Below are 24,992 nucleotides of genomic sequence, written 5' to 3' on the forward strand. Positions count from 1 at the left end.
TAACCGTCCCCTCGTAACAATTAACGCGGAACATCGTGATGTCGCGTGCCTGTTCAGAAAACACGAAATGAAAAAAAGGCGCATCAACGAATGGCGATAACAGAGATCAAAACATTCATTCGTATATATGGGAGAGAGATACAACGATGTCGATATAGAACACAGATACAAGTTTCATGCGAAGTATTTTAGTATAGCACAAATAAGTGGTGCCATGCTTCCGGCAATTTACACGTTGTTCGGTAACGTACACACACCGGCTTCGGCCTGGCACCTATGTTGTGCTCCACAACGTCGCCTTTGCGTCACTGACATAAAGTCGTGCGTCCCTAAACCATCCAGCCAATGCGTCATGTCACCGGGAGCGTCATGAGGTTGGCGGGGCCTCCATCACAACTGCTGTGTCAAGCTCTTGAGGTTCCTGTGGTGCGCCCGAACGGCATTGCATCTTTTTTTGCAAGGAGTCAGCACCTACGCTGAAATCTTAATGCGCCTTGCGATGTGCACGAAACAGGACGGTCGGCAAAGAGCAGGAAGAAGGGAGGAAGGTGATTCATGAAAAACCGCGGTGAGTCAAGGCAAAAGAAACATCTATACCTAAGCGAAAAAAACGCGTTCACTTGAACATGAAAATTCTTGCGACAGATACGTTAGAGAAATGGGTGCAAATATATTCATAAAACAATAAAGCTCGATAAAGCAGCAGAAATTGCATGATGTATTTCTAGATTGCGAAACATTTAGATTAACGAAAAATTTTACATCCCACATTTACATCGCGAAACATGAGGTGCCTCTATAGAGGACGACCAACCTATGCATGCGGACTAAATTGAAAACGCATTTTTTCTAGTTATAAAAACATTCATGAAAAAATGAATAGGTTTTGTCACCTAGCACGAAATAAATTTTAACGAAACTCGTTCATTGTACACAAAATACCTGAAATCAATCGATTATTCACAGCACTGCTGGTGTTCTTTCTCCAGAAACATCACTCTTGTTCTTAGTAACAAGAACAGACACATCATTTTTCTTACATAAGAGTACATGCTGCATAAACCAACATTTCCACCTGCGAACCAAATTCCGCCGGTCCGATGAGCCTGGCATTCGTGCTAGGCGACTTAAAAGGATATACACGCATTTGTTTGGGCACAGTCCGGTTATCGTAGCTATACAGCAACAATATATTCCCGCTCCTGGATTAACTATTCTTATTAAAACGCGTACTACAGCTCGTCCTGTAAAACCAATATATTGTACAAATTTGTACACATTTGAAGAATTCGGTCGGTGCACAGCCAGATGTGGAAGTCCAACCCTCCAAATCCCTAAACCGAGGTAGGTGTCAAGGTATCTTCGCCTCTAGCAGATGGCGTGCGCTGTTCCTTGTAGCTGGCGTTTCGGTACTTCTAGCCACGAAGAGTGGCTGCAACCAATGCCCGAACCTGCGCGCTCATATCAAATACAAAATTACCGTCTCTACACAGACATGTTCACGGGAAGCCACGCGAGGGTTATTCGACCGGCGAGGCACGTGCGATTTGAGCACGTAGACGCCCCGATCAAAGCAACAAATGGAAACAATATTTGCGCTTCGCGTTGGAATATCTTTCTTTGAACCCACTTCCGACTCGTGAGACTTACGTATCACTTTTGGGAGATTTATATAAGCCCTCCCTCACCGTTCCCTGCCAGCATCCCGTCGGCAGCGCACGTGTGTTTATCGACCACTAAGTGGAACCGGTTGCTCCTGTGAAAACGAATTCGCCTCACAACCACGCAAGGATGCAGCCTTCGAGAACAACGAGAACCGCCACCCTGTGTTATCTGAAGCGTTTCGTAAGTAATGAAAGCTTAGATTTCGGCGCACGTATGAACTCTTAAAGAATTTTTCAGAGCGAAGCACTCTGTAATACCGCCCAAGGTGCCAATGCAATGCATTTTTAGGGCTCCTCTTGGCACACTTTCCTGCCGAGAGCAGCACTAGTAAAACGCTGCATATGTGGGCGTAACTTTAGGAACACCGAATGGGTAGCACGTTATTGGCGGAAGAGAAGGTGCTTTGTTTTTAATGGCGAAATGTAAATTAAAACGAAATTAAATTTATTTTCCTTGGAAGTACTCACGTTCCTTTTAAGCTGTTGTATTACTTGTCACAATGTTTTCACGTGTTTAGATAGGTATAAAAAAGAATTCGCGATTAGCGGGTCATTTCAAAACGATCAGAGAAAAGGTACCTGCTCAGACGTATCGTAAACGAACGCGGTTGGACAGTTTGCAAAGAAATATTCTCAATAACACAGTAAGTTATTGCGGAAGATGTATGTCAGGGGGACAATGAAGTTGGAGGCAGAACGATATTCTCGCGCTCAGTGGAGGATACCGCAGCGATGAAGTGAGATCAATCCTTTGCAGACGCATTATATTGACCGAAAGATTTACACAACTTTGGTTGCAAGTAAATCGTTTCGGTCCTTTAAGAGATTGGCGCAAACTCGAGCTGTGGTACTGTATGTTGAACTAAAGTGAGAACGGCTGAAACGCATTGATTAAAACCTACATCCGCAGATTGTTTCATGCATTCAAATAAGTAGCTAGCTTGGTCTGGAAGCAACGAGAAATGAGTATAAAGTTTGCATTTAAATAGTCTATTTGCAGTTTCAAAACCACACTCTGAAAGTTCTTTTCTTTACAGAGCCCCGCCAATATATTTAGAAAAACAGGGAGTTCCAAGCTATGTGAAAGGTGCGGAAAGCGCTCTATATCATACAGAACTGCAAGAATTATGAGCATATATAAGGTTACATTCACTGGTGTACTGCCTCTAACCTGCATTGACCGCTTCAACCCTCTATTAAATTTAGTGCTAGTCTTCCATTTATGTTTTCTCTTCTTAATCGTGCCATTTTTCTTCCGCCGTAACAAATTTTTGTACTTGCAATGTATTGTTGTAATTGCACACGCGCGCATTTAGGCCTTCATTATCCCGCGTTTAAAAGCGTACAGTGCGCAAGGGCGATTATTTTATTGCTGGTTGGCAGGATCCTTCTGCGGGTACAGCTACCCACCGGTGCGCAGTGTTCGCAGTATAGGCGCAGCAGGAGACTGGAAACGCCTCTCGTAGAGGCGCTTCCAATATGTCGGACCATGTTGTCTTTCGGCACTGCGGACACGAGCTCGCAATTCTTGCAACTACCCAGGCACACCGTATATTCTATACGCGGTTTTTAGCATCACTTATTGTATCTTAGCCTCCAACCGCGGTAGCTTAGGGGATACGGCGCACGGCTGCAGGCTTGTAGTACGTTACGGCCTCTTGTCCTGGCGCGGCCTCTATATTTCTATGAAGGTGAGGTGCAAAAATGCTCATATACTGGGTGGTGTCAATGCACGTAAATATTCAGAGGTGGCGAAAATAATTTCGAAGTACTTCTCCACGGCAGCTCTCAAAGCCCGTGTACTGCTTCTGGGCTTTGAACGCGGAATAGCAATCAGCTCTATCAGCCTGTTTCCGCGTGTTTCCCGTCTTCATGACTCTCTCTCCCTGCTCCTCTTTCAGCCGCATAGGTAGCTTCCAAGTACGGCACTCAGATATGCTTGGTAGCCTCCAATATAGAAGTCTCAGCTACTCAAATATTGCAGCGACATTTCTCGGAGCAGGATATTCACGCATGCAGCAAGCATGCATCTTTCGTGGCGTATTGGGCTTCAGCACTTTTGATGTTCTTGCTGCCTAATTCATAAAACCGAGCATACTTGACACGTAACTGGTGCGCAAGAGCCGCATTCACAAAACTAAGCCCAAGCTTTGTGCACAAAACGTTATCACGCCGCTTACTATGGTGTCTACAATCCCACCCCACCATACCTTACATCCGTTTTGTGGCGCCACTACTGTGTCATATCAACATCATCAGCCTGACTACACCCACTGCAGGGTAAAGGCCTCTCCCATGTCTCTCCAATTAACCCTGTCATTTGCCAGTAGCGCCCAACGTATGCCTGCGCACTTCTTAATCTCATCCGCCCACCTAACCTCCTGCCGCACACTGCTACGCTTGCCTTCTCTTGGCATCCACTGCGTTATCCTTAAGGACCAGCGGTTATCTTGCCTTCGCATCACATGCCCTGCCCACGCCCATTTCTTCCTCTTGATATCGACTAGGATGTCATTAACCTGCGTTTGTTCTCTCACCCACTCTGTCCGCTTCCGATCTCTTAACGTTACACCGATCATTTTTCTTTCCATGACTCGCTGCGTTGTTCTTAACTTAAGCTGAATCCTTTTCGTTTGCCTCCACGTTTCTGCCCCGTAGGTGAGTACCGGTAAGATACAGCTGTTGTACACTTTTCTCTTAAGAGATATTGGTAGCCTGCTATTCATGATCTGAGATAACCTGCCATAAGCGCTCCATCCCATTCGTATCCTTCTAATTATTTCCCTCTCATGATCCAGATCAGCTGCCACTACCTGCCCTAAATATTCTTTTACCACTTCCAGCACCTCGCTTCCAAAGTTGTGAACTGCTGTTCCCTTGCTATGCTGTTGAACATTACTTTGGTTTTGTGCATGTTAATTTTTAGGCCCACCGTTTTGCTCTCCCTGTATAAATCATCGATCATACTTTGAAATTCATCTCGTGAGTGATTCAGCACGGCAATGCCATCAGCGAATCGCAGATTATTTAAGTTTTCTTCATTAACTCTTATCCGCAACTGTTCCCAATCCTGGCCTCTGAATGCCTCCTGTAAACAGGCAGTGAATAGCATTGGCGAGATCGTATCTCCTTGCCTGACGCCCTTCCTTATTTGAATTTTATTGCTGGCTTTACGGAAGACTATGGTAGCTGTGCGGTTGCTATAGATATCTTCAGGTGTTTTCACATCAGGCTCTTCTACACCCTGATTACACAATGCCTGTATGACTGCTGAGGTTCCAGAGTCGAATGCGTTCTCGTAATCAATGAAAGCTATATATAGGGGTTGGTCATAATCAGCGCATTTATCTATCACCTGATTGATAGTGTGAATATGATCTATTGTTGGATATCCTTTACGAAATCCTGTTTGGTCATCTGGTTGATTAAAGTCTAAGGCTCCCTTACTCTATTAGCGATTACCTTAGTAAATACCTTGTAGGCAACGGACAGCAAGCTGATTAGTCAGTAATTTTTCAAGTCCTTGGCGTCTCCTTTCTGATGAATTAAGATAATGTTTGCGTTCTTCTAATTTCTGGAACGGCCGAGGTCATAAGGTATTGCGTATACAGGGTGGCTAGTTTTTCTAGCCACCCTGCTTTTCTAGCTGCTTTTCCCCTTTGCATTGCTCTCAAGGCTTTCTTTACTTCTTCTTTCATTACTGGCGGGATGACGAATTGCTGTGCGCTAGTGTCTCTCTCATTAACGTTCTGATTACACTGGCTACTGTACAGATTTCTGTAGAACTCTTCAGCTACTTTAACTATCTTATCCATATTGCAAATGAGAGTGCCCTCCTTGTGTCTTAACGTATGCATCTGATTTTTACCAATGCCTAGTTTCCTCTACACCGCTTTCAGACTACCTCCGTTCTTTAGAGCATGCTTGATCCTTTCCATATTTAACTTCCTTATGTTCGCTAACTTGTGCTTATTTATTAACTTCGACAGTTTTGCTGGTTCTATCCTTTCAGTAGGGTTAGACACTCTCATGCTTTGGTATTTCTTAATAAGATATTTCGTCCCCTGAGATAGCTAGCCGGTATCTTTTCAAACCGTCCTACCGCCTACTTCTACTGCGCACTCCGTAATGATAGCGGTCAGATTTTCATTCATAGTATGGGCATTAAAATCGTCTTCCTCAGTTAAGGCTGAATATTTGTTCTGCAGCGATATTCTTAGTTCCTCTATTTTCCCTCTTATCGCTAACTCGTTAATAGACTTTCTCTTCACTAGTTTTTCCGTTCCCTCCTGAAGTTTAAGCTAATTCGATACCTTAAAATTCTGTGGTTTCTGCAGCGCACCTTTCCGAGGACAGCCACATCCTGAACGATGCTAGGTTGAGCGCATAGTATAAAATCGATTTCATTTTTAGTCTCACCCTTGGGGCTCTTCCAGGTCCATTTCCTGTTCTTTTGTTTGCAGAAGAAAGTATTCATGATGCGTAAGTTATTTCTATTTGCGAATTCTACTAATAACTCTCCCCTGCTATTCCTAAAGCCAATCTCATAGTCGCCTACCGCCTGTTCGCCAGCCTGCTTCTTTCACACCTTCGCATTGAAGTCGCCCATCAGTACAGTGTACAGTGATTTTACTTTGTTCATTGCTGATTCCACGTCTTCATAGAAGCTTGCAACGGTCTGATCATCATAGCTGGATGTAAGCGCGTAGGACTGCACCACTTTCAGCTTGTACCTCCTATTGAGCCTAATTACGATAGCTGCCACCCTCTCGTTAATACTACAGAGCTTATCTACGTTGCCAGCTATATCCTGATTAATGAGGAATCCCACACCTAGTTCTCGCCTATTCGTTTATCCGTGATAGCACAGTATGTGTCCGTCCTTTAGTGCTGTATACGCCTCACCTGTCCCCCTAACTTCATTAAGCCCTATGACATCCCATTTTATGCCCGCAAGTTCCTCGAACAGCACTGCTAGGGCAGCCTCACTAGATATGGTTCTAACGTTGAACGTTGTTAGGTTCAGATTCCAGTGGGCGCGTGTCCGGAGCCAGAAATTATAAGCACCCTCTGCTGCGTGAAAGGTCTGACCGCCGCCTTGTACGGTTGCTCCGCACAGCTGGGGACTGAGGGCCGAGGGTTAATTCGTCTGATTATAGAAGGTTGTCGCCAAGTACTACACCAGGGCGGTCAAATCGTGTTCTGGTGAGGATGTGCGTTGGTCGGTTCTGGTTGGAGAGCTCAGGCCGAGCCCCAGGCCTGCTTATGTAATTCCATCGACACGCGGAGCTTTTTTTTTAATCCGGTGGAGAATTCCGCGGCACCGGGTTTCGAGCCCCGGCCGTCTTGCACGCGAGGCGAATGCTCAACCTCTACGCCATCGCTGCTACCATATACACGTCCTATACAGGTCGCTAAGTTCATGCAGGGAAGACATTTGCCTTTACTCTAATGAAAAAGCCTCCTCGTCTTATTCCATATAAATGTATCACTTTAATATGATGTGGGGACCAGTATCAAGCTCACTGGTACACAAAGCGCTGGTGCAAAAGAGGTTCAAACGACCGTTCCCCTTGCAGCACCACAGTCTCAGCAATGCGCGAGCGGTGCCAAGCATGCGCATTAACACCTCTTGTGCCCGCTTGTGCTCCTGTGCTCGTCATCCTCATCCTTTCACTTGACTCCATCTACCTTTGGACTGTGAACATTGGTGAAGAGCGCAAAATTTGGGGCGGAGTGTGTGTGTTGAGAAAAAGTTTACTTTAACATATTACATGAAGGAAATGAATACACTAAACTGGTCAGATAGAAAACACAGGATACTGCAGACATGCAAACAGAAAGTAACGAACCGTTTATTGTCGGTACGAAAGGAACTGATCGGCTCCTTGCACTGAGAAGGACATGCCATATGAGACATATCAAAATGAACTAGGTTCACAGTTCAGCTTTGCACAAAAACTTCGGTTATATCTTAAAGACCGCTTCGCGTATAAATAACGTCATGATAGATAGGATAGGATAACTTTATTGAGCTCTAGCGCAAGTGCTTTTATATGGTTCAGATGAGTCCATATCCGCAACGGTCGGCTGCCTTTATTCCAAGGCTGCGCTGGATGCTGCCGTCAGCTGAGCTCGCCGTATCAGACAGATCTGGTCATCGCGGCAGTCGCTGGAGAGCATTCGCTCCCATTGCTCCGCACTTGGGTTTAGTATAATTAGAACGACGTCGACTTTTTGACGTGTCCATGTTATGTGATATAGTGTAGGTATTTCATGGCACCATGGACACTTGTGTTCGTAAAGTGTGGGGTTAATTTTACTTAGTGTGTTTAGGTTTGGATATGACCCCGTTTGTAGTTGTCTCCATGTGACAGCCTCTTCTTTGTTTAAGTATTTTTTCGTAGGTGGGTACCGCATCCTGCTGCCTTTGTAGTTGTTTAGTATGGCCGAGTATTCCTGAGGTACTGGCAGGGACTCTTCAAGGTCGTTGACGTTGGATGCTCGGTAGTTATAGTATCCTCCAGCTATCCTGTCCGCCTCTTAGTTTCCTGCCACCTCCGTGTGCCCCGGTACCCATATGATCTTATGTTTGATCGGTTCTGCACCTCTCTATTGTGTCTTTCGGTCTACAGAACGAAGTATGCGGAGCGCTCTGTGACCGACTCTGCCGCCAAGATAGTTGCGACAGGCTGCTTGTGAGTCAGTAAGAATTGTCAGTGACCGCCCAATCCAATAGCCTTCCGCTGCCGCTGGAGGGACGGCCGCCTCTTCAGCCTCGGCTATCGTGCAGTCTTGCAATGAGGCGCTAGTAATCTCGTGTAATTCTGAGTTGACTACAGTTGCCACTGCGTTGTTGGTGCCTTGTCCCCTGGTCATGGCGTATGTGGCAGCGTCCACGTACACTGCCGTATCCTGAGATGCGTTTGTTTTCTTTAAGCGGTCGGTGCTTGCCTCTCTGTGGTATTTGTGGAGGTTGGGGTCCATATTTTTGGTATAGGTGCCACCGTGATCGTGCTGCGGTACTCATCGAGTACTGTTTCGGTTCTCAACATTTTCCGAATTTGCTCGGTGTAGCCTAGACTTTTTAAAGGAACTCTGCCGGTGGGCGTCTGCTGCAGTCTCCGCATTTGGGCGACGTGCTGCGCTTCCCGTAGTTCTTGGAACGTGCTGTGCAGTCCCAAGGCTAAGGGCTTTTCAGGTGAGGTGTTATGGGGTAGTCGAAGCGCGATTTTATACGCTTTGCGTAAAATCGCGTCCGCCTGTTGTATTTCACTCTTGATATGGTTGTAGTACGGGAGACTGTACGTTGCCTGCTGACCGCTAGGCTCTTGACCAGCTTAAGTGTGTCTTCTTCGCGCATGCCATGACGTCATGAACAATGCGATAGTTTGGGGACCTTTTATTTTAAACAGCAGATGAATGAACTGATTCTTTTTGCAAATGACACGTGTGAAACTGTCACGCTGATTTCTGCGAGATGCCTCCCATTAAGAGGTTTCCCTCTAAGCTTTTAATTTGCTTTCTCAAGGAAAAAGAAAAAAAAAGCAGGCGTCATTATGAGCGGTTACGGCCAGATATATTACTCTTTTTTTAATCTCTACATACCGGTCCTCTTTGTAGGCAGACGTGCGAAGTGCGAATGACAAGCACATGAGTTATAATCTGCAAGGTACAGAAACTAAATCGGCCGAGAAAAAAAAATCCTAATATTAAATACCCTCTGCTAAGGCATTCAATTTCAGGAATTATTTCTTTTGATTATAATGTAGAAGAACTAGTTTATGTTCTGAATCGGTGAGCGAATGGCCGCATCACTGTTTAGAAGAAGGAAGGCACATAAGCCAGCCGCGTCCCAAACACTTGGTCCTAGGCTGACCATGTGGCGTATGGTTCCAACCACTAACCACGCTCGCCTTTCGCCTCGCCTCCTGTTCTCTTCATTCTTTGCCTCAAGCACCAGGCGACAATTACCAAAAAATTGTTAAACGTTTGGACGCTATTCGAGTCTGGAAAGCACGGTGCCCACCACCACTCTGTAGCTAAGAGAAAGTGACTCCGAAATTTCTTTTGCAATTTTATTTGCTACCACGCGATAGGCAGCAGCGAAACGCAGAATCAGCACTTTGACTAGTGTTCTTTTCCTGGGTAAAGCACACGCGCCCAAGAAAATACATGCAACGCTACCCGAAACAAGGATCACGTTCGTTCGCGGCGCCACGTAACCGAAAACCCAGGCCCATTTTTTTTTTCACGCCGTGTCAGAAAGAGCTAACATACCCGCGTTTGCTTGCTCCGGGAAATATGTCCGTCGCCCTCGATGAGCTCAGTGTGCTGACTAATAACTGTAATCAGACCCCTAAGCCGGCCCGGATGGCGGCGCGGGTCGTGCCACAAGCCACGGCTCGCTTAATCAAGGCAGTCTGCAGCAAGTTCTCGGGGCTGCGAGTCAAGTTCCGCTTGAGTTGAGGTTGAGTTTGAGAGCTCGGACGGGAGGGGCATTCTCTTCTCTATGCTACCTGAATTGCAGCAGCAGCCATGGAAATGCGGTGTCTCTAAGCTTCTCGGTTCGCTAAGCACAGAACACAGCATAGCATCCTCCACCTGTGAACTGCTGCCGTGACGCATAGAATGCAAATGAAGAAGGGGCCTCGACTGAGAGCCTGTGCCATGTGTCCTAAACTAGTTTTTCGGGCACAGTTCCACCTCTGGTTCTGTTGTAATTGCGTGTGCGCCTGGTTTTTCTCCATACCTTTTCTGCTCCTTGATATTTCGAAAGGAACATAGAATGGAAGGAACAAAATTTACGAACCTCGCTTGGAATGCGGCAACTTCTGAAAACTTGTTCCCAGTTTTAGCTCATTTGTGGTAATTTTAACCTAACGCGAATACATTAGGGATTTGTTTAGAAAATGAGCGGCAAGCATTTGCAGCTTGCCGAGGACATTTCGTTGTAAATACCAGGCCATTATTCAGCACGTAGAGTTAGAGCATTTGCAAGATTTTATTTTGCAGCTGCTGTAAAAACAAAAGAACTCGGAAGCTAGCATACCGTGTCTTTGATTTCTGGAAATAAAATAAACATCATGATAAAGAACGAGCAAATTATTGAACCGTCGAAAAGGATGCGGAACTGTGCCGAAAGTGAAATCTTTGTTGAGCGAAAAGCGCATGTATTTTCTGATTGGCGGCGTTTCTACTCAATGCATGTTTAAAGCTCATGCTTAATACTTTTAGAATTCTGGACTATATTGAATGTAATGGTCCAATCTTCTGATATGTAGCAAAATCTTCCTTTTAATGTGTTTCAATCAATCGCACCGAAAAATTATTTCTGACATAGAAAACCAATGAGGAACGCTTTAGGCGATAGCAAAGACGATAATAGAAAAAAATTCAGCACTACCGTCTGAATCTGACTATGAACACTGAGTCTTTATATGATGAGAAAAAATTGCGTTCAGCAACGGTTTCCCGCTCAAAAATGCTTTTGTCCAGAATTGTTGGGTATGCACGATCTTTTTTTTTTTGCTTGCAGAAATTTTAATTCTGGGTGTCCAGCACTACCAAACACACACATGGGCGCACACGCATGCACGAACACAAGAACGGCTGCACAGTTTTTTCATGGTGTAGACCAAAATGATGTCGACATTTTTTTTTTTTGTACCAAAGAAACCCCAGATGTCCGGCAAATCAAGTGTATAGAGACAAGCACCAAAAATGTACTTCATGAATGGCACAATCTTACGACAGAATATTACAGAAACCACACAACGAAGCGAGAAAAAAAAAACGTTTCGCCAGAATCCGAAAACACCCTAAAATGCCACCTGCGGAGCGATGTTGAGCGTTTGCCAGAGAGAGAGAGTGTATTTTGCTGACAATGTGAGATAAAAAGCGTGAAAGGTAGAACCCCGCGACACTCTCTGGGGTCTTGCGTCTCCTTGCATCGCAGAAGTCTTATCCAGAGACACGCCAAAGTCCTTGTCACCTCGGCTGACAGCGGTTGCTCTCCCGAGGATGCTCTCTCGGAACCAAGGTATTTACCTCGCGGAGTACTAAAAAGCAAAAAAAAAAACGAGGAATATGCCACGCTTCCCTTTCAGTATCGGCGGCGACGTCACCCGAGAAAATTCAAGTCGTGAGAATGTCTCCAGACGTCGTACCTCGTTCCCCATCTCTCAATCCCCCTGCACCGCCCATGTCTCAGCCAGGGTGGTACGCTCTAGATCGTAAAGATTTATGCCAAGAAACTACAAACATACTCGTAAATAAAGGAAGATGAAAAACTGATGGAGCTGTGTGTCCTCTAGAGATAGAAACTGCTTTTTTTTTCTTGGCTCCCGACTAGCCGTAGAACCTACGAAAGGCTTCTTTTTTAACAGCATCTTCTCGCTTCGTTCTATAGCTGTTCCTCTTCGAGCTTCTTTTCTTGTGTGTCCTGATGCACGCTGAGCCGTACGTTACGTTCTGCGATGACGTGTGGAATCCGTGAACGGTGATTCAGCGCTTTACTTTTTGTCGTTTTGGTTCATCAAAAATAAAAACTATCTGTGCCGAGCTTTTGTGCTCCAGTAATTCTAAGCGTGTTCAGCTCACAGCTTAAATAAACTTTGTCAATGTCGCGCTATTCAGACCCGGCTTCTGTTGACTCTGCCGTCAATTTAGTGTCGATAGCTCCAGGCGGGTAGCAACTCTCAGCAAGTGCTCATGTCTTTCTGAGAGTCTTTTTGCTGTGTTGCGTTTCCGTAAGTGCCGTTCTTGGCAGACACTTCGGAGTGTAAATACTCGGGCCCTTCGAAGCGATGCGATGTTGCCGCTTCGCGGTAGGTGTTTGTACAGCATTACACTCTGTACACATAAGACATGCGTTAAGCGGAATTACGCAGCAGATACTGCCTGATGAAACCAAGCGCTCACAACGCTGAAAATCAGCCTAGTGTAGCAAATACGGGGCGGACGATGTACTCGGAAAACGCGAACTTCAGCTCCGCGAAAAAGAAAAACACGCTCGAACCACGTTCAGGGTAAATATCAGGCTGCTTACTTGCTAGCAGCATGGCTTGAAACCAGCACGCACAGGAAGTTTGCAATCCTTAAGAAAAGTACGACGCTTTAAACGAAACAAGTAGCGGCTTGAGTTAAGCTTAGGCTCCTGGGCTGCTGGTTGCAAAGAAGGTTTGTTGAAGGGCCAATATGATTAGCAGTGGTTACAAGTACCCAAGCAGCGCATAGCTGATATTCCTGTCATCGCCACTACTGGCTTTCAAGCCACGTCATAGGATACACCTTCAATGTTTCTCGTCAAATTGGCTTCTTGATCTTCTGCAGACAAGAGCCGGACTGAATAAAGTTCAGTTCATACTAAGAAACTCATTCAGAGCCTTGCGCATGATCTCTACTCTCTGCAGCCCCTCTCAGAGGAAAAATAGAGCAAAAAGTTCAAGTATCTTAGAACGCAGCAGTTGGCAAGCTGAAGAATTCTGCTCAGTCTGGAAGCCATTCACACACCGCTTATAGTTTTTACAGCTGCGCTGTTACAAGCCCGTTCCTTTTGTTGGGTGTCGGATTGTAATAGTCCGTGGGTGTAACCGGTAGATCGAGTGCAGGAGCACAGCCGTGCAAAGATATGTTTCTATTGCTAGTTTTTTCTTCACACAAAAAAATTATGGGAACGTGCAGCTCTCTTTTCCTGTTTTCGCCCCTCATTGAAAACTGATCTTTTCACTGTGAACAAAAATTAAAATAAAAAAAACAGGCCAGAGTTTTGTTCCTCAATATATTTTGTCCAAGAGGGCTCCAGCATACATATTTCTCGCCTAACATGGTAGCGATAGTTTTACAGACAAGGCAAATTGAACTGGAAGCGGAGAATAAAATCTCGAAAACTGGAATGGAAGACTTTACAGCAGCCAAGATTATTTTTTGTGCTCTAGTCTTCAATCAAAGCCCGTCAGTCATAAATAAAATTCTGCACTTATTCGACGCAGTCCATCAACAATGGCTTCTAGCTTCTTTCCCTTCTGGCCATTTTCGCACCGCCAAGGGCTCATGCATACGAAAAATTCTTTGCAGAGAGTGTGCCACAAGTAATTCCTACCATTCTGAAGAGCGTTTCAAAATTCTTTGTGCCGGCATTCAAGCCAATAACACCCGAGGCTGCCGTTATTTCCACACCCCTCAAGCATGCAAACTCAGCTTTCGGACACCTCTTCCTAACCAGTGCACTGAAGGGCGCACTCGTGTTCTCAGTCTGCATCCTGGGGCACCGTAAAACCTAAGTCTGCGTTCGCATGTCTCTCGAGCGCACTCAAGAGCTCGTCATCGACTCCTGCACTGAATGAAGACTGAGAAGAACGGGGCGTTGATGAATTTCAGGCGGCAAGAAGTGCCATATGCAAGGCTCGAAAAAATGTGAATTTCTCGTGTGCTAGGGGATTGATCCGTAAAATACTTTCAGAATATATTCTTATATAGCGCTGGAATAAAAATGTATCAAAATCTGAAAAGAGAAGTTTTGCCCAATATATGTCGCTTTTGCCCGTGTGCCCCCAGATACGGAAGACGGTACATAATCATCATTCACCGTGAAAGTGACGTCATGCACCATTAGATTTGCGTGTTCAAGTTCGTTTGAATAAAAATCTGTTGAATATCCTCCAGAGGAGAGCAGACGAGATAACCGCCGGTAGTAATGATCCTTTATGCGGCACTCTTGTGCCTTGCGCAGCCGAAAGGCATGTACGCTTTTGTCTTGAGGAACTGGACGCTCCTCTTGCAGTGTTTGTGAGTTCCTGCTCGTCAAGCCAAGGCCGCATCACTTCCGCGAACTTTTATCGCTGAGGCGGACAAACAAGCAATAAGCTCTGCAGCTCTTACAACCAGACATGGCACAACAGTATAGTGGAGAGATGGTCAGCAATTACCGAGAACACTAATCCTTGGCCTAGCGTTATTTGATCTGAGAGATTCAAATGTGCTTTATATTTCTTAACTCATGAAGCCAGCTTTTTTACGATACATGCTCTGGGTTGAAGTGCCCTATGTCTATGTAAATAGCCAGCTATTTGTTCCGCAGAGCGTATTTTGTGTGGTTCTGCTACTGGGTAAAAATCTGGCTACTAAGCATTACGCCACCCAGGGTGGTGTTCTTGGCCTTGTTTTGCTCAATTCACCGCTCATCGGTTATTTTTAACTTCGATCCTTGAAACTAGAGTATTCGTCTTCGCCGATGACCTATAGGTTTGGCCTCACAGTGACGCGACACAAAGTAAGTTCAGGATTCCGGCGGGCGGAACTCCTGATGTCTGCGTACCTTCACTCCGAAACAATCAGCTTATCAGGGAAACGTGGGCGTCGTTGGCGTTTTACGCAAGACACTGCCACCGTATCACATGTCTCTTGATGACCTATCAGTGCCTCATTTGAAACCTATGCGCCTCTTAGCGGTTCTCATTTACTGATATCTGTTGTGCAGCTCTCAATGATCATATACTGGGAGAAGCTGACCGCTGTATCGCACATTGCTCTTATTATAAGAGGAAAATCTTAGGAGGCGACATTCAGGTCTATGCATGTGCTATAATGACAAGATTCTTCTTCACCCAACGTCGCTTTTAGGTAAAAAGGCACTTCTCAATTTTCTCGCCTGTTTTAGATTTCTCATGAGAGCGGATCTTTCAATCTCACTATATATTTAAAAAGTTTTAGGCAATTTAACACAACAAACACAATAGTTGAGCCTCATGTTTGACGCGTGACAGCCCTAGCTACGCATGCGACATAAAAGCCATTTTAACTAGAATTGTAACTAGTGAGGTCTATGCTGGAAGTTTGGAGGTAACATATCACGGAACTTCATGGCTACAGTGCGCCTGTCCTCTCGGACGCCTCGAGTAGCGGCCGTAAAGCTCTCACGAACATGCAACGCTACATACTTCACGCATTCAAAGGATCCTGTTTAGACGGCTCAACAGCTGCAGCATTGCAACTGAGAAGCGCCAACCGCTTTCGGTGCACGTAGCCGTCGACTTGCATGTTCTATTACCTTCTAGGAAATCTAAATATTACGTTGCTTATTTGCCAGCATAGAGACTACACACGGCAATTTGAAATCATCGCTGCTAATTATTTTCTGATCCTTCAAAATATAAACCAGCGAAAAAGGTTTTTGTCGGTCATTTGATTTCTACTAAAGCCTTAGCGCGTCTCGCGATACAGGGCATGGCGAAAGTCGACATCTCGTCACGCGACCTGAAGCGTATCACACTCTCGTGCGTACGTGCATATTACGCAGTTGTCTCCAAAGATGGATGTTACGTGATGCCGAAGGCATTTAATTGCTGATATTCCCTCTTGGCTGAAGGCATGAAACTGAAACTTCGCGAACTTAAAATAGACGCACGGGATCTGGTATAATTGTACCTTATTTCTGTGCTTCTAAAATCAGAAATTAAAAAAAAATATCTAGTCCAGTTGATATCGGGTCACCTTAGGAGCAGTCCGCGAAAGATGAAAGCGTAACACGGGAAGGAGAGCTATTCTTGTTATTTCTTGATATTTCGGTCTTTCGCGCTTTTTTTTTAGAGTGTGCTGTCACAAAATCAATACTTTTTCTTTCCTTTTACTGGAAAGAAAGTTTAAAACGTACTAGTTTAGTAATTTTGCGGAATGTAGTGCGACAGTAGAGTAGCATACAAATATTATTACAAGAACCACGGATGATTTTATTATCTCAAGAAAAGTGCAACGTGTTTCTACCAACGATTAAATCAGTTGCACTCTTCATGCGCTGCTCAAAGTAAGAAATATTTCAGATGAGGGTTGTATAGTTAGAAAAAAGAAACTAAACGGGCATGAGAACTAGTTGTTTTGAGGTAACCAATTTCAAATTTCTAGTTTACAACACTTCCAACTTGTACGTGAATCTGTTGTTATTGGCTACTTAAGGAAACTATTAGTACTGCAGCTTCCGTTTTTAATTAGTGCCGTATAATTTCAAGCACATATAGGTATGTTTCGTCTAAAAATTGAACATCGAAAAGAAGTTTCAATAGACCCTTTTCTCTAGATACTATCTAAAAGAGTGATATCCAGGAGAAAACAGAAAATTTGTCTTCGGGCAAATATTACGGTTTTGATGTGGCTTAGACGGGGAACCAGGTGCTTATAGTGCATTTGACATTGGTTTCTTGAATCTGAGCAGCAGTCAACTAAGTGAAGTTGTGTGTGCGACCGTGTGTGTCCGTGTCTATTTCTGTTCGTACTAAGCCAATGTGCTTACATCGAATAAACAGTTAGGTTTTGAACACTGGAGATACAAAACAACGCAGCCTGCCGAAACCTTTCTCAGTGTCGGTGATAGTGAGCACGAATATCCGGCCCCCTTTTTTTGTAGATGACATTCGTTATTATATAAATCGCACAAACTACGCATGTTTTCAGCCTCTTTCTTCGCATTGCTCTACTTTCCCCTCCAGTATATACGCAGTTTATTTTTTCTGACAAGAAAAGAACAGAAAACAGCAAATAATAGCAATACATCCCCGTTCCTTGCTTCAATGTGTCATGCGTAGGGGCAAGATTCCTGCACGCGAGATCATTTTACACTGACTTCGTTTTTATTTACAACAAAAAACGAAAGATTTTAGCAGGTAATCTATCACCTAAGAGGCGAAGATGTCAGTCACTGCGCTGAGGGTAATGGAATTTTTCGCACGTCGCGCTGAGCGAGGCCTCTTGCTCGTCACACTGCGGGTCTGAATCTTCAATCATGGAAAAGTGACAGTCGTGTAATTGTGCGTGGCGTTACGTTGCTTTTTAATGTGCTGCCAGGTTCATGTTTATTTTTTGCGAGGCATTAAACGAGATATTCATTATACTTCTCAGAGAAAAAAAACTTAATTTCCTGCTGTTTTCTATTCTGTAGTGTATCAACCAGTAATGGTAACAAAGTTTTTTTAACCTTTGGTATGTTTATGTAGAAATTTTGGGTGCATGAGTGCTTGCATGAAGAGCCGTCAACTAAGTAAAAGATTCTGCAAAGAGTGAGCGTTTTACTTCAAAAAGTCTGCACAGTGGAAGCACCGGGATACTAAATTGTATAGCGCAAATGCTATTCTATTACTTTAAATAAGGGAAGGCGGCATAGCTTTTTAAACTGTATCATTATACCAAATAAATTGCACAGCTATATGCGGCGACTGAGGGAAGCTAGCGGTAATTTAGACTGAAGTGGTTATACAAGCCACTTCATTTTTGCGTATTGATCACTGGCAGAGTTATTTACTACCTCGTGTAGTGTAGGAGTACGCTGCGATTCTTAATAGTAAAAAATCAGCAGACAGGCGGCCAACAGAAAAACCTAAACATCTTATTGTTAAAAGTGCGGAAACTTTCAGTATCCTTCACGGCAGATTCGTGCATTCATTTTTAAAAAGTTAGTTCAGCCATTCAGGTGTGTAGATTTTGTTCATATAAATTTTGTGAACGTCTTGTTCGAAATGTTCACTGGAGAACTGTTAGCACTGGCATGCTTGTTTGAGTGTTTTTGAATCTCGGACGCTCACTTTCCTGCGTGCTTTTTCTATAAAATCGCGTTTCCAAGTGAAATTGCGAAGTTTTTTTCATAAAAAGGCCTTAAATTAGTGTCGCAGAAGGTTGCTTCCTCAAAAAATTGAGCTTTAAACTAAAAACACCAGCACAAACATTTCCTTAGCCTGCCTAGCTGACAAGTTTGCGCAAAATAATCAACTTGAAAGAATTCGCCTAAGTATAAGGAAAAAAAAGACTCGAGAAGAGTAGCTTGGGTTACTTGGCGTCCCCTCATACTTAACCTACTGTGCAGTATACCGTTTCCAATTGGTAAGCCTTGGTTACAATTTTTAATGGATTGAGTTCGAGACTACAAAATATAGAACTGTTGGCGTACTATTGTACTTTTGTGTCTTTTCAACTCTCAATCCTGTTCCATTCAAGGCTAAAATAACCATAGGATAGTTTATCAGTTTAACAGCACATCAGACGCAACGAAATAATCTAAGGTAATTGGCACTACTTAAACTGGAGATATGAGAGAAGTCATCTTACCATGGTGTTTACGCGTTGTTCTCTGCAGTCAAGCGAGAAATCCTATCTTCACGTTGTGCAGTAGAGGTAGCAAACCAGACAATTCTTGATTCACACGGTAAGAGTAGTATTCCAGGCGCTCAAAACAGTTTTGGATCTTTGTTACATTAACTTCTCAATGTTATAACTCTTCCCTTGGCGAAATCGAGCACCCTTTACGCTTGTCCTTTTTCCGCACGCTCCTCAATAATGCCAGCAGTAAACAATCTTGAGACAACTGTCACCATCAACACTGTCTTCTCAGTGCCAAAGCGAAGAATTCACTCCGTGCCCGGCCGGTAGCTTCTGTCTTGAGTGACGAAGCACCGTGCATTTCAGGCTTAAACTTCTTTCTGGAAACGTTGAGTTCTTGGCGATAAGTGGAGTCGTGTTTTAGAAAAACTCCAAAAACAAGGCGAGTGATCCTCTGGTCAGTAAGTTGTTTAGTTCTTTACAGTTTTCACTCGAAACTTCTGTGTTTCCACACGCGTTATATTTTGTATGAAAGGAACAGCTAATATAAACAACAGATGCACTTGATGGTTCACTTCAGGGAGGTGAAGGGACAAACGCTGAGTCCTACATGCACCGCCATGCACTTTAAAAGGCGCAGTATCGAAGGGACGAAACTGAACCACAGCGCAACACTTCACAAAACTGAGTTGTCCAGCGTCGTCAAAGCTCGTCGTCGTATCGTGACGTCGTGGGCAGCAGAGCCGCCGTTCGCTTGGGAGTACCACCACTGGCCAGCTACATGCCGTGGTTAGCAGGAGGCCAACCACACCAACACGGAGAGAGGTTGTCCCAGGCGCAGGCGCTCCTTTCGGGCGCCGCTCGAAGTCTGAGCCCTGGTTCGCAGCGAGGCGGGCACGCGCTGGGACCCGAGCTCGCCGCGGCCGCCGAGGGCGCGGGTGTCGAGCTGCTCCCTTTCCCTCCGCCATCAGACACGCGTTTCGGCTCGGTTGCTTGGACGCCGTGCGTGAGCGAGGGTGTATCGAATGGCATCGGGCTTTTTTACCGCTGCGAGCGGCCAACACAAACACAGAGCTTCACCGCGTTCCGTTCCGGCTGCGGCTCCTGAACGCGTGTAATAAATTCCGGCTTGCGACGAGCGTGAGAAGACTGTTTTGGCGAGCCGAGCTTTCTTTGCTACACTCTCTGGTGCGCTGGATATTTTTATGAAGCGAGAGAGCGATGAAAAGCGGAAGCTGATGGCATGCATGAACTGTCGCCTTCCCATTTTTTCTCCATAAACTCTACTCATTCGAACCTTCTTGCTTCATCCTGGAATAGGTGCATCATGCAAGCTTTATTTATGATCCGGATATGGCGGCTGTCAGTTTTCGCAGTGAATTTCGTATTCTTCCACGAGAAATAAAAAATACCTGTATGTAGCTTGAATTTTGCTAGGATGAGAGGAATATACCGCTACCTAACGAAAAACTTTCTACTTCTAAACTTTCTGTCCCACAAATACAATACCTATACCAAAGTTGACATTTTCTATATAAATTCTTTTTCTCTAGGGTTTACCGCAGCTGAGGCATCTCCTGAAAATAGCACCCTACTCTAATCGCCATCACTGTTTCCAGTGCCCTTTTATTTGCGAGTACTGTTCAGAATGAAATAAGACTGACAATCGGCGGGTGCCACAGTCGCATCTCAACTTTTCTGTTTTTTCGTCTCTGGATTGGTGACAGGTAGTGCGACCGCTTAATATTTTATTTTTATTTGTATGTTTATTCCATCACGTGCTTGTTGTTGAAATTTGTTTTCTTTCTACTTTTTTCTTTCCAATCAGCATTTAAAAATGAAACCAAAAAAGCTAAGCTGTATTATCAGTCTAAACTGGCTCAAACCCGTGAGCTGTGTTATGTGGTTGCTCCATTTACGCCTTTAAAGTCAGAAATTCCTAACCGCTTCTATTGTCGTCATATGCAACTGCGCTGTAACAAATACGTCTCATGTTGCGCGATTCAGCAATGCCCTCTGGCACTGCTTTCTTTGTCCCACTCACTTGGCTACCGCCTGTTTCCTGTGGCTCACACTGTGACCTGCCTTACGGAAGGCATTACCCTTCCTGAATGATTTCCCCCTCCTCACCTTTTTCAAGGCGTTACTGGACCTTCTAAATAAATGGCCTATTGGACCCTGTTTCCACTCACATGTCCAACTTGAACTAATCAATGCATGCCTTCTTTGCATATGTTGGCAAGGTTTCAGTTTTCTTCTGATCCATTCCCAAGAATTTATGAGGTTTTGAGCGCATTATCCGGACTGACCGGATAGCGATTGGTCGCAGTTATGATGGCTCTGAGCGAGTAAATTCTAAGCGCTTAGAAATTTAGATGAAGCGCTGTCATGGAGGTCAGAAGCAGTCGAGAGGGGACAAGGCTCAACGGTTGCGAAATGCAACAAAAGGACCAGACGGAACACTAAATAAACTTATATTTACTAATTATGCCTCGCGCGCTCATTCATCGACTGTCGGCTGAATGTCGGCGGTTGAATGTCAGCCAGGCATTTAGTCTTCTTACGCATAATATTCTGAAACTCAATTGAGATTTCTCAAGCTTCTTGTAAACATTCCATGAAAACTGGCATGGTTAATAAGATGCTCAGCCATGATACGCGCTCCGGCCAGTACCCAGATAATCTGAGGTACCTATATACATAGATGAATCTGCGCTGGCTTAGTTAACAGTGCTTCGATACCATAAATTATTCTTAACTACTAGAGAGACCAAGCTTGAAGAAATAAAGCTAGAAACGAAGGAATGGTATTCCTGAGTCTACGATGGCTTTTTTTTTCTCGCATAAATTGCTATACCACAATGAGCATTGCGAGATCAAAATATTGGCATTATCGTACCATTCGTAGAAGTACTAGCATATGGGTACTTATCCTACGCGTAATAATACTTATAGCTATTCTGCTGCAGCAAAAAGAGGTGTTCTAGAATAATGCCTCACTTTATGACAAATGAGAACAGAACTTTTTCGTGTTCCGCTGTCCATCCATGAGAATGTTACCGACATGGTTATGACTCTGCACCGTGCGGGTAGGATTAGGGCTCTTTAAGGGAGAGGCGGGCATGAACGGTCATGTTATCGATTCCTGTTGTTTGGGCGAGAAAAGTGCTAGAAATGCTGCTCTTTCTTCCTTCTTTTCCAACAGTGGAGTGAGCAAGCTTTATGAATAAAAAAAACTGAACACACAAGCAAACATTACATAGCATTAAGCTAGGCCAAAGTTTCACAGTTTTGTACAGTTGCAGTTGAAGCTAAAATATTTATAACTCTAATTTCCGTCCTCTGTCAACAAACATGTATTCAATAACTTAAATATTTTCCTATTATTCTCAGTTGTAACGTAGGATTAGACGTTGACAATAGCAAGCCTTGTCAGAAATTTGACGAGCACCTAACTTCTATAATCAAGGGAGGACAGATGGGAGAACAAAAACTTTGTGACAGGAAGCCTCAGAAAAGATGGCTTACAACTACACCATTGTTTTAAATCTGATGCGCATCTCGCACCACCAGAGCAAGATAGACTGCATAAAAGTTTTTAGAACCTAAAACAAGGCCTACGTTACATTGCGCTTCGCTTTCTGACAAAAGAGCAAAAGTTACTGATTCTAAAGGCCGGTTGCTGATGGGGTAGAGTGAGCATTCTTGTCACGTACTACAACTGGAACTTACAGAAAAGGCAAAATAGCTGCATCCTCATTCCGAGCTTATTTGCTCCTTTAAACGGCCTCTCAAGAAATTGTGTTCGGAATTAAAGCACTTCAGAGTAGAGAAAAATATCATCTTAGTGAGAAGTAAAGAAAACTTATGCTCCATTGAAAGTTATTATTTGTTGATACTTGAGTGTTTGTCATTCAACATATAGGCTCGGGAAAATCTTTTATAAAATGCTTTGCAGTCGAAAAAAGATATGTTGCCCCTCACCAATTTCAATTATTTTTGCTGAGTTTTTGTCAAACCTCTCAGTGGCTTTATTGAAAGCTCTCTAAGAAGTTTGTTTTGCTGACTTCGCAGTAAATAATGCAACTATTCGTTAATGCAGCGCAATTAGTAACGTTTAAGTTTTGCGTTTTTTTAATTGTCGGGGTCCTTGAGGACGTTTACTGATAATTACTAATGCATGAAGGGCACACAGCGGAGTTTTGTGAAATTTCTTTTTCCGTTTTAATTGGCAGCCTTGGCAGTCGTAACTAAAGCAACAAAAGGTGCGGAATGAAGCAGCTAATCCTAGACACGGTCAATTTAGTCGCGGCGCCGCGCCTGGCCGTCATACTGCAGCCGGATTAAGCTCGGCTGAGTCACATATTCTACGCTGCGCCAATTCTCCGAACCGCCGTCGATTGTCTTTGCAGAGACTGGGTAGCAGCCGATAAAGCTCATTGTCCGTGTCAAAAACTTCATTGCGCTCCGTCATTCCTCGGCGTCTGTGCCGGTTCGCCAGTGCGACAATCGGCCTCAGTGGCTTACATACAGGTATGCGGCACCATGGTCGTGCGCGCTTCAGCCGTAACCGGTGTGACGTCTTCTCCGATGGTCTACTTCAATTGGAGCAACGACCAATAACACGATGCGAAATGAAATATAAATAATATACGTCCCCCGATACCCCAACAATAGCCAATGACTGCTCTCCCGAAGGAGCAGTGGTTTAAAGGACCACAACAATAATTAAACCTTAATTAAACAATAATTAAAATTTTTCCTCGAAGATTTCATGCAAATTTATTTAAGCGAAAAATGCGAGAAATCACAATAAACTGTATTACTCTGCTATTATTAGCGGAAAGAACGTGAATGCTGTATTATTATATACAGTATCGCAATGTAACCCGAAAGAGCTCGCGATTTTCGGTGACCGTATGGCTTTGTTGGCGCAAGGCTCTTGAACATGTCTGCCAGCCCAGTTTTGGAACAACCTTTAGTTGCCTGTAGTTTCGTACGCCCCGTACAAACAAAACGAAGTGAGAAACAAAAGCAACGATAAAGAGGAAGAAACGAACCAAGGCTGCAGGCCACACTGATCACATCGACATTTTCGCGCCTTTGTGATTCCTTGGAAGCAGTCTCAGGTCTCTGTATTTCGCATATGCGCTTTTGCCTAGGCTCGAACTTACGCCTTCCCGCCTGGAAAGAATTTCAGGGTGCTCATGTCGACGTCTTTCGAGACCACTACCCGCAGTGGAGGTATGGCCTCCATGGGAGGTCAAGCATGCCCCACCAGGCCACGAAACCGCGTTATCTATTTCTACGTTTGTTATTTTTCGTCTTTTTTTGCTTCTTGGTGCTTCGGCCTCAATGCCGCAATTCTTATCCCAACCTTGTCCTTTGTCCTTGGGCCTTGTCGCTGCGGGTGGTGCGTGAAAAGTCACGCTTGCCCTCGGGGTCAGAACTCTTTCCCCCCCGCTGCAGGCTTAATCCGGTGCACCGAAATGCGGGACGAGTTCTGTGCCCCGGGGCAGCGCCGCGATTCGCTGCTTCTTTGCGCTAGGCAGCCACTCCTTTTCCTCCTCCGCCCCCTCTTCCAGCTTCTGCAACTCCGAAGCGTTCGGGCGGAATCTTCTGGCTCGCCGGTTGGCCGAACCGGTTCTTGCCTCTCTTAGGCTGCATCCGAGGGCTTCAGCCTTCCATCAAAGCCTTTGCCCCATCCACGCGCACTCTCCCGCGCGAACACTAACACACACACACACAAAGCACGTGGCAACCCAGCTAGAGGCGCACGGTCACGCTCCTAGCAGGGGTCGGTGAGGAAAAAAAGTACCATTCGCATACTGGCTCTCCAACTTGGGGCAAACAACCGTAGCCTTAGTCCACGCTTGTCACCAGATGGATAGCGTAGTGAAGCCATTTATGTCATTGTGTTCTTTATTTCAGGTATTCATTTTTTCTCTTCAGCTGTCTTTCGCAAACAGATGACAGCTTTGACGGGTCTGCGCGCGCCGTCTTCATGGGCGTCGCCTAATAAATGCATTCGAATGCCGCTACAAATCTGGAGCTCTTCGTTTTTAACAGGCGAGGCACTTTGCGAGAATGTTTGCAGAGGCTGCAATAAATGTAGTGACCCTCATAACCAGCGGGAAAAGTTTGTGCGCGGCGTTTTCGTATGTTGGTGCAACTGAACGACGCTGAGGGATCCTTGCCAAATGCACTATTTTACAATCACGCACATTGCCTGCTCCTCGCCCTTGG

The 24,992-nt window shown here is 44.7% G+C and overlaps 1 protein-coding gene across 1 annotated transcript in view; it reads right to left on the bottom strand.

The window, feature by feature from the left end:
- LOC144130397 (guanylate cyclase soluble subunit beta-1-like) overlaps nucleotides 1-19,737 on the bottom strand; it is a 96,129-nt gene extending 76,392 nt beyond the window's left edge. The window contains exon 1 of the mRNA XM_077664321.1: nucleotides 18,756-19,737. Within this exon, the coding sequence (XP_077520447.1) occupies nucleotides 18,756-18,758 (3 nt within the window). The 5' untranslated portion in view covers nucleotides 18,759-19,737. The remainder of the gene's footprint in view (nucleotides 1-18,755) is intronic.
- Nucleotides 19,738-24,992: the final 5,255 nt, after the last annotated feature.

This window comes from Amblyomma americanum, chromosome 4 (genome assembly GCF_052857255.1).
Source record: "Amblyomma americanum isolate KBUSLIRL-KWMA chromosome 4, ASM5285725v1, whole genome shotgun sequence".
Taxonomy (NCBI): domain Eukaryota; kingdom Metazoa; phylum Arthropoda; class Arachnida; order Ixodida; family Ixodidae; genus Amblyomma; species Amblyomma americanum.